This window comes from Anoplolepis gracilipes, chromosome 3 (assembly GCF_047496725.1).
Source record: "Anoplolepis gracilipes chromosome 3, ASM4749672v1, whole genome shotgun sequence".
Classification (NCBI taxonomy): domain Eukaryota; kingdom Metazoa; phylum Arthropoda; class Insecta; order Hymenoptera; family Formicidae; genus Anoplolepis; species Anoplolepis gracilipes.
The window spans coordinates 15,276,504-15,287,541 of NC_132972.1; the positions used below are offsets into that span (position 1 = coordinate 15,276,504).

At 31.9% G+C, this 11,038-nt stretch overlaps 1 protein-coding gene across 2 annotated transcripts in view; it reads left to right on the forward strand.

Annotated features, from left to right (window-relative positions):
• Positions 1-11,038, forward strand: part of LOC140663681 (disks large homolog 1-like) — a 265,116-nt gene that overhangs the window by 97,721 nt on the left and 156,357 nt on the right. Inside the window, exon 4 of one of the 2 annotated variants that reach the window (XM_072888038.1) lies at positions 1,955-10,596. The exons of the other annotated variant lie outside the window; for it this stretch is intronic. Coding sequence (XP_072744139.1) covers positions 1,955-2,022 — 68 coding nt within the window. The 3' untranslated portion in view covers positions 2,023-10,596. Of the gene's footprint in view, positions 1-1,954; positions 10,597-11,038 lie in introns of those variants that run through there. 2 annotated transcript variants of the gene reach the window in all.

Sequence of the window (11,038 nt, forward strand, 5' to 3'; positions counted from 1 at the left end):
CATCTACTAAACATTCGACACAAAAATTGTGATTCTCCATCGAGCTGCATTTTCGTGTGATTTACGAGAATCGAATATTCATGCACGAATTTGGCAATATCCGTCATAGTGCAGTCCTACCAATGCATATCGCATCGATATTCGCACGATGTGTTACAACTAGTGACGTTATCACAAAACATCTCGACTACGTATCATCTCGAAATTGTATTGAATCTAGAGTAGGTATCACTTGTTTTTCCCCAAAAACGTAATAATCTATATATTTCTCATTTTATTGTTTATTTGTTTTTACTCGCGAATCACGTTGCAAAATCGTTGTTATAGATAAAAATTATAGGTAAAAATCAGCGATTTTTTTACATCATGATAGACGATACATATCTATGGAGAAATGTTGACGAAAACAAATTGCGAAATGCGTTTTGGACACGCGTTGTGCGTATCGAGAGCAGCAACCAGGTTACGCAAAAATATTTTAGCCAGCGCTTTTCGTCCGACATTCTGGCGCTCGTTTGACTTTCCATTGGCCGTTGGTGGGATTCAATTATACGTTCGATAATGGTCCTGGCGCGTGATGAAAACGGTAATCGCGCAATTGCTAAAGCGCTTTAAAGTCGCGCTAATTAATTAAATAGTACTATCCATATCCATGTGTGAGGTTGCCACACGACAATATTGTGAAAGTACAAAATTGCTATTTACTTTGCTTTGTCTATTTACCTGGCTTTTTTTTTTTTTTTTTTTTTTAGGGGGCATACATTTTAGTAGTCGACACAATTGATGCGAAAAAACAATGCGTGGAAGAATGCGTCACTCTGAATCCAACGAAATTATTTATAAAGTCGCATAACGCGAGTATTCTGTATGTAAAATTAAATGCAAATCGCAGATTCGTTATAGTTGCGCCCGGCGTATATTTAACTAAGTTTTCTGAATTCTCAAAATGGTCGTTCATTTTGCTCAATATCCATATGGTTAACGTATTATATTTTGCATTAATTCTAATTATAATTTCAGAATGTTACATTGCTTTTATATTTTAATCGAGGATTCTCATAATAACGGCCAATAAGTTAAAGATAAAAATAACTATAGAATTATAAAATTTAAAACTCATGAGAAACGTAAAATACATACATCTGTAAAAAGTATTTGATTTTAATAATTTAAATGTCACGTTTATATTTTGTCATCTATTTGCCATTAGTTGTTTTTCTTTCACCAGCTGTTTTCCTTTCGTTGACATTTTGGAAACGTGAAAACATTTTATTTTTCCTTAAAGAGTATACAAAAGATGATCAAGTTTAAGAATTTTTTGCCTGTTTTACGACCGAAAAAGGGATACCGACGAGTCACATTTAGGTTGAACTTTATTAATATCCGACGGGTTCTCGTGCGCTGTTGAAGGCGGAAGGTGACACGTCGACCTCCTTGAGCTTAGAGTCCCCACATCAGAACTTTGCTTGCAATGCTTCGCAAAGAATTTTCCAATTCAATGGTACTTGGGTATTTACACTTGGCGTGGTGGTCTTTTTGCGGATTTGTCTTGGCTACCTTCTTCGTGCTGTTTGCCAAGCGCCAAGTGCGAAATGCACTCTCTCCTCGAACGTAAAATAACTTTCTGCTGACGTCGCGTGCAATTAATTCTCGTCCATGCAAGCGAAAAAGATGATTCATCGTGGTCGCTCGATACTGACAGGAAATCGAGAATATAATGAAATAATCTCGTAACTCTGTAGCTAAGGTAACAATATTATACAAGATGTGCGTTACATATACATATACATTACATAAGCTCCTTGTATGCGCGTAATTAAACGTCAAAATCATATAGATATTCCACGAATTACGTCAGAAGATAACAAATATCTACGTCTCATGATATTGGCTTATAAATCGGTTGTAATAAATTGTGATAAATTTTGCATGGCCGTCGTCACGATGTTTGTAGCGTTCAATTGTCCGGTGTGCCTCGGCTATAAGGGATGCTCGTGGCCGTTGCATCGTGGCAATTACTGATTATGCGGCCAATTGGCACGAGACAGGCGGCGCGACGCAGGGTCGGGATGCAGCTTGAGATGAGGGAATGATCGAGCGAGCGGGTTTGCACTTGCTGCGCTGCAACGGTTGCGCGGATGCAGCTGCCAGCCGTCCATCGCGGCAGCCGACCATCCTGCAATTTCGGTGAATGCGGATTATGCCACGCGCTCGTCGAAATATTCATTAGCGTACTTTAATTACTCTTAATTAATATCGATGATTGCCAAAAAAAAAAAAAATATTTGAATATGTAAAGAAAATTATACAAATTACACAAAAATTATAAAATCGATGTTTCAGGTTTAATTGGTTGCTATTTGTATGCGATGTATCTGCAATTAAATAAAAAATATTCTCTCTATCTCTCGAATGAAATATATAAAATATGTACAATACATAATATATAATAAAATACATATATGTATAATATATAATAAAAACTTATACCTATATACATGGCTTTCGATTATTGTAAGCCATTGCCGATTATTGAATTAAATAATTGAGATATTTACTTCGCCTGTTTTATCTCCACTAAAAAAATCACTCGAATGCGTGTCGAGAATTGGCGACTAAAAATAAATAAAATATAGCATGTAAATGTCTTTTTTTCGACCAGCGTTTACATTATCAAAGAAAACATGAGCGCGAAGTTAAATTCAATGATAATTAATAGATCTTCCATTTGCATACTCCTTCGTGCTCTTAGTAATAATTAAGCACTAGCCAAGTTTACCGGCCGCTTGCGGCACCGGCATCATCTCTTATCGTTAATTCGGATTCATAAATTTCTCGGTAGTTTAATCGCCGCGTTTCGCAAACGGGCTCATGGAAGTTACATGCTCTCCGGAGCGCTTCATGATTGAGAATACTTGCTCGTATTATGAGAGACATACTTGAGTAGCGATGCCACGGATGCAATAATTGCCGCAATTATTTTCTCCATGCGGCGGCCACAACTGCCGCATCGTTGATGATTTCCGCAATCGCGTTTGTGATTTTGTCGCATTGCGATCGATCCGTTTTGGTCCATATGTCACGATGAGCGTTTCGAGCGATTAATGTTCAGAGCAATAGTTGAGATCGCTGTAATTTCGATACGTCCGAAACTCGATGTTGTAGATACATGAAAGTATAATTGTAACAAGCTATCTAAAATGATATTTATAACGTGGAAAATTGCATTTGTATAAAATTATGTATACCTTTTGAAATGGAATCGTGAATAATAATTTTTATATAATATTGGTTATTATTATACGAATGTTATGAATAAATTTTAATATGAGATTTCGGATGCGATATGTGTTTGCATATTTAAAATAAATGTTTCTTTCAAAAATGGATTAATATCGATTAGTGAACTATACTACTAGAATTAATGCGCACTGTAATTTGATGCGGACTTTATATCTGATGCATTGTTTCGTGAGAGCTATAGTGCTAATGGCTTCTGCCCGAGCCGATTACGTAACTGAGCGATAAGTAAGGCGGAAAGGAGGAGACCTTCACCAAAGATAGAGATGAAGTTCTCGAATAGAGTGAAACATGAATAAGAAGGGTAATTAAAAGTTCTTTATAACGAGTGATGAAAATGAGACAACTCAAGCGGTATTTAATTCACAATGCACAGCTATAAAGATATATATATATATATAACTGTTTAATACATATAATGAAAACAATGACTTTTTTTTTAAATTTCTTATCGGTGGCCAGAATTGTTTATTAGATATGATTTTCTCTCAACTCTCCGAATATTGACTCCTGTCTTTTTGTTTATCCTCTTGCAGAATCAAGACCATTTGTATTTATCTATCACCTCGATGCCTTAGTGGTTCAGTGTTATTTTTAAAAATCATTATTCATTTAGTATATAATTTTTGTTTTATATTTGTTGACAGTAAAGATTGATAGAACGTAATGAGAAGATACATTTTTTAAATCTAATTTATTCAATTATAATTGTATCAAAAAAGATTTAAAAAATAGTTTTCATAAACTTTTTCGTTTAATAAAAATTAATGAATAAATGAATCGTACGAAAGAAATATATGGGTGAAATCGGCCGATTTCTACGAAGGAAAACGATTTTTACGCGAAACGTGCTTCCATCACGAGTTAACAAATTCCTGATTGTCAATTTTTCGTGGAAGCGTGCGCAGAATATCACGGGCATACTGCCGTGTCCAGACATGGTTTTTCGTGTTCTTTCAACCATTTTCTCTTTTTCTTTCGTTCGTTTCCGACTCTCGTTCTGCGCCAAGATGTCGAAAACGATGAAGCGGAAATTGCCATGAGACTTCGAAGAATGGATCCTTAGCACGTTAGTCTGCTTGCAAGTTCGCACTTTCTGTTTTAAACAGAAAAGTTTTATCCGGTATCTTAATATTGTCGCTTTTATGTAATTTTAAAAACATGTTAATTTTTTTTTATATGACAATTGCATAAAAAATTCTTATTTCGTAATAATAATGTATTAAATAAGATAGTTAATCTATAGCCAAGATCGATAAAATATCTGTAGACTAATATATTGGGGACAATCGTTCTAAGTATTACAATTTGTAATATAATATAAGTACCACATTTCGTTATATAATTTATAATAAACATATTTTTTACTATTTATAATAATTTATAAATTGTTATAAGTATTTGTATTATTAAGGTATGTCAAATATCAATTTTATAGTCTTATTAAGCTGGCATTTCCACGAAAAATCAAGTTTGGATTTAGTAATTAAATGCTAATTTATTGCTAATTTATTCTCTAAGCACAAATTTGTTACTTTTATGCATTAATAGGAAAATGATATTAAAGATGAGGGCGCTGACTAGCCATTACGCTAACACCGTCACTTCCAAAAAACATTAAACCAAACAAAGATGCAAACTAAAACAAATACACTACAATTTCTTGCTAATTAATTATTCAAAGATATTGCAAAATTGCAAACAGATTTCTAAAATATTAAATTTTATAGATGCACCATCATGATACGAACATAATATAAACATATAAAATAAAGTTATCATACATTGCTACAATGATTATAAATTAACAACAAATTTGAACTTAATTATAAAATACATCCTGATTTTTCACGGTAAGAGTACCAAATTAATAAGGAGTAATAGAAATCTATTGCGATACAAGCAAATGAGTAAAATAAAATTTTCATTAATAAATAATTATTTCTCATTGTCAGTTAAAATAAACTTTAATTCGATTTTTTCTTTCCCTTCCAGAAATATCAGAGTAATGCATTTTTTCGCAATATTAGTATAAGTAGTAAAGATATCGCAAACACTATTAAATATATAATATTGAGCAAACAGAGTATCCGCATCTTGAGACACATCTTGTACGAGGTTGGACACGGAAGGATCGTGATCCTTCGATGACCGCATGCCGATTCCCATTGGAGCGTCTCTCGCTGACCGCAAGCGATTCCACCGGGTGTCCCGGGAATTCCGTCCGGCGGTTGCATTCTCGACGGTCGATGGGAAAGGCCGCGGCTGGGTTCTCAGCACCTAAAATCAATTAAATATCTCACAGTGACCTGCTCGCTTGTCCAGTCACTTGCTTCGGCCGCGAGCTGGCCGTCACTACGACATAGTTCTCACTCATGGTTGCGTGACCGCATTTTCCGCATATGGGTCGGTGAAGAAACTTATGTGAGGTGATAACAATGGAGAAAATCATACAGATAATTGAATAAAATTTTATTTCTATGGTTTTCAACATTTCGCCTCGCGTAACATACGTAAAGAAAAATTTATAAAACCGATGCAAAAATATATTTTTAATTTATTTCCCTAAATGGAATAAAAATCTAAAGTGGCACTCTTTAATAAAACGTAAAACATACTTGAATAAGTAGAAAGGGTAAAACTATAAAATTATAGTTTTATATTATATATTATAATAACTGTTTCTAAATATAAAATTGTAGTTTTGATTTGCTTTCAGGATCGTATGGCCACGGACTTATCAGACTTAACAGACACAGGAAACTAAAAATGAAAAAGAGGAAAAAATATAATTTTTCACAAATTTAAACAATTTTAGCGTTGAATATGAATTGCACTTTAACAAAGTCACACTTTTTTTTTATTCTCATTTTCTCGCAGTAATGCTTTCGTTACTTTATCACCGACTGCCACAAATATTTGAAAGTCTTTTGCTCCTTTAATACGCATTCGCAACGTGCTCTTAAAGTAGTATGAAATAGCTACAAAATTACCTGTCTTCTGTCCCGAGGGAAATCAACAATCAAATAATTAATTGCATTTGCTTCATCATTTTCTCCTGGACGATCACGTTCGTTGAAACTTGGTGACCCTGCCTCATGATCTCCGGAAGCAATGACCTTTCTCAGACGTGGAATCTACCTCAGATCGTAGCATATCTGACAGCAAAATGAGCTGAAAGTCGTATTTTCCAACAAGTCTTTGCCGAAGGTAAACTTGCCCACTCCTGAGCTATCGATCACGAAAATAATGAGATTCTTAAGGGCGGTCGTGTTCACCAAAAGAACCCGTTCAGAATCTTTCCGACAAATCTCATCTTTTTTTTCTTTTTTTTCAAAGCAGACACCTATTTAAAAAAATTTCCCCAAGTACGATATCCAAATCTCTTTTTCGATTGCGTTATCTATTTTATTAATAGATAGTAACATTGGATAAAATAAAATAATAATACTCGTATCAGATTGCTAGAGATATTCCAAATAAGTTTTTAGACAGTTTTTAAAAATAAAAATAAAATACCGATACGAAATTGGATTCATAAAGATTTAAAGCAAATGCAAATGCGAATACTTCAATTGCAGAGATCCGCTGCCTCGATTTCTTATGTATTATATATTCATATTAATAGTGCGGCGTGATGCTGTCAAATTCAATATCAAAAGACGCGTCGCGAATAGAGATAAGAAAACACTCAAACGAAGCATATTTTTTATTTTTAACGTACCGGAACGAACGAGTCAGTTACTCTCCTGAGAGCCTAAGCAGCTAAGGAAACATTGCTATTAAATTAGGAAAGAAAAATTCTTAAATGTTTGACCCTATAAACTTTTTTGTAATTTTTATTCACATAAATCTTATTTTAATAATTTTTTATTTGTTTAGTTTAAATAACATATTATATATACGAATATAATAAATAGTTCAGCAATGAATATTTTAATTAGCAAAAAAATAAAAAAAGATTAATAAGTTTTTGAAAAAGTTTTGCAAGTTTTGTAACTGCAATCACAATTTAATTTAAATCTTATATTATTAATTCCCATTTATATTTATTTATTTATCTTAATCATTTAATAGCTTAATTAAAATAATGTTTAAAATCTATTACTATTACCTTAAAAAATTTTTCAATTATTTGATATTCCGAAGAATTTTTTCTCATTTTCAGATTAAGTTATTCAACGTAAAAAAACAGCAAAATTCTGTCAATACATTCTTATCGAAAAATGATAGTAGCAATAATCAATATCAAAATTTTTTGATCGATAGACACTTATACCTGACTTAATTCTGAATATAGTAAAAAAAATTCTTACAGTTTTAATGTTTATTGATTTTTATCGACGTTTACCAATTTATGTTAATATATTTTCTGTAATTCCTCGATTATTTCTCTTTCGTACATGTTATTCTTATTTTAGAGATAAAGAATATTTTTTCTTGAACACATTGAGAAAATTAGTATTTAATCAACAAATGATTAAGAAAATGACAATAAAAAGTTCCAAGAAGTTACTGCAGAAAAATAACCGACGATTATAATGTTCGCAAATAACTGACAATAATAAATTAAATTATTTTAATTTACTAAATTGACGTATTAATATTTGATAAATGATATATAGATATACATTAAATTATAATAATTATTATATAATTATAACTATAATAATAATAAATAAGAAGTACAATAAATTAAATACAGTAAAATAAATATAGCTAAATAATAGGTGTAAATTGAATGATAAATATAATAAAAGCAAAGTTAAAAATGATGCGGAAATTGTTTACGTCAAAAAATAAATCAATACGTCAATTACAAGCTTGTTAATGATTTTGATAATAAAGATCAATGTAAGCAATATTAAGCATGCATGTATTAATGAGAAAATGACAACGCTTATTCTATTGCATTAAAAAATAGCATCTGCTGTTGCGTTATCCGTCTGCATACACAACGTAATGTGCGGTATATATGTATGATAGCATACATAATTACATTTGGCGGATAAAGACACAAGTACAATTACGAATTCATAAAACAACACGTCATTATATGTGATCTTTAATATCATTTTCCTGCTAATGGATAAGGGTAATAAATTTGCGTTAAAAATTAAATTAGTAACAAATTAGTACTTAATTATGCAATACATCCGAATTTGATTTTTCGTGTTAGAGATACCGAAGGCTTTTTGCCAATCCACGTATTCAGAAATGAGACTTCCGATTGAATATAAAGCAGAGAATAGATGGGGATGATTCTGAATTAAATTTAGAAAATTTTGGTTTTAAATTAAATTTTGAAAATTTTGGATCTGAATAAAATTTGGAAAAGTTTTGGAAAAACGACTGACAGGCTCGTTCGATCGGAGAAATACGAAATTGTCTAGCAGCCAAGTTTTACTGATATATCTCTCGAATGACGATGACAATATGATAATTTCTTATCATTGCTACTCTATCCAATTTAATTTTTTTTTCTTCTGTAATAAAAACGACGGTGACGAAGGTGAGGGCCACTATTGACATATTCCACTTTCGTGATACTGCAATTCCGCGATTTCTGCTGAACTTGTAAAACTTGCGTAATCAACCGTGAGATTGCATGTGGTCTTTTGCGTCGAATTCCGTTTCACCGCCGTTTACAGAAGTATATAGACTTCCCGCATATTTCCTTTTCCTTGTTCTGATCTCTGTTGATGTTCTTTCTTTTCTTTTCATTTGAACAAATTAAAAACTTTTCATCGTAAAAAGTCACAAATGTCTTTTGGAACAAACGATTTTTTTTTACTTTTGTTTTATTAGTGTTTTTAATGATTTAATTTAAAATACACTGGACAGACGCTGCGTGTTTAGCAATAAGAGAAATAAACGGCATTTTTCTTCGTTTGTTCTAGTATATCTTATATTTAAAGTATCTTACATACATTTAATCTTATTTTCATTCTAATACATCTTATATTTAAAGTATTTTATATTTAAAGTTCCTCCTCTTCCTTTTCTTTTATTGTCACATATTATTCTTTTTTAAGGTTTATTTCTTTCTAAAATATCATTACATTCTTTCGTCATCTAAAGTGAGATTTTTATGTTCACAAAGGACATTTCTAAGAGTTTTTATTGTTTCGCGAAAGTTTGAAATTGTGAGTAGTAAGCAATATTTTATACTGAGGAGAAAGGTGATGGCAAGACAGACAAACTTTAAAATATTGTATAATACGGAGCATGCATTTTGAATAATTCGACCTATTTTTTTGAATACGCTAAATGTCGATAATATTGCAAAGAATAAAAAGAATCGAATAAAATTAGCTGTAATTTTAATGCAGATTAAGAAAAAATTCAGATTTTTTTTTTTATTTTCTTGCAGTGTTTGTAAGATTTTAAAATTGTAAAATATTATTAATTGACCGCAATTAATCATTAATTAAAGCGGTCATTTTTTGCGTAGTTAAAATCGACACTTGCATAAAATTACATTTTATACATTTATCTTGACAACAATTAATTACAGTTTAACTCGTAAATGTATCAATAATACACAACGTGATATAATGCAAGGAAAAAAAAGATAATATCTTTATTTCGCAGTTTTATTTTTTAATACATCACACCATTTTGCACAACCGAACCATGGGTTTTATATTTTGCCGGCATAACGAGAAGATATTTTATGTCGTTTCTTAACCGAACAATCGATAAGGTTCATGAATCTATCCAAACCTTTCGATGAGAAGATAAATCTCGTCGATCTCTTCCCGATTTTTTTCTTGCTCTCTTTCTCTTTTGCCATCTCTCTCTCTCTCTCTCTCTCTCTCTCTCTCTTTCTTTTTCTCTTCTCTCTCAATACGCTACCAATCGTTTCTTATCTCATGGACGTGATCTATCGGTGGATCTTCGATGATACGTTCAAGTTTGCGCATGCAGACTGTGCCAGAAACAAAGTAGAGCATCAAGATGCGGTGGCACGTGATTATCCGTGTTTTATAGTATTTCTTGTCTAAAAATTTCACAATACATGCGCACATTGCTACTTGCGATTAAAATTTGTTACTCTCTTTATATGTATTTATGTATATATATCATGCAACACAGATCTTTCCGATTCTTTTAATTCAACAACTATATGTTATTTTTTTTATCAGTAACTGTATAATCGAGAAATTCATTTCAATTGAATCTAATCAATTAAGAGTGAAATTTTACGTAGTAACATTGTTTACAAGATAATAATAATAAGAAAGAGAGAGAGAGAGAGAGAGAGAGAGAGAGAGAGAGAGAGAGAGAGAGAGAGAGAGAGAGAGAGAGAGAGAGAGAGAGAGAGAGAGAGAAAGAGAGAGAGAGAGAGAGAGAAGAGAGAAATCTGTGGCAATTTACATAAGTTGGATATTGAAATATTGATGTTCTTAACGAAATATTCTGCAATTGATAACAAGCTTCAATGTCACGTACAATTTCTTTTGACAATTCAGGAGAGGCTTAAAGGAGACCAGAAGTAAAGATTCCACTGTGTCAGATATATGCCTCTTCACTTGTAGAAAACTATAACGAGAAGATAAAAACCTCTACTTCATAATGAATCTCATTATCGATATAATCTTGCATTATACAAGTAACGATTCAATTATTTCTGTCGTCTGAGCGAAGTATTTTACAATTAGTTTATTCCGAGCCAAATTTTTTTGCCAAAAATATCGGATTAAGTAACAAAAATAATTTTTTTTACGAATAGAAA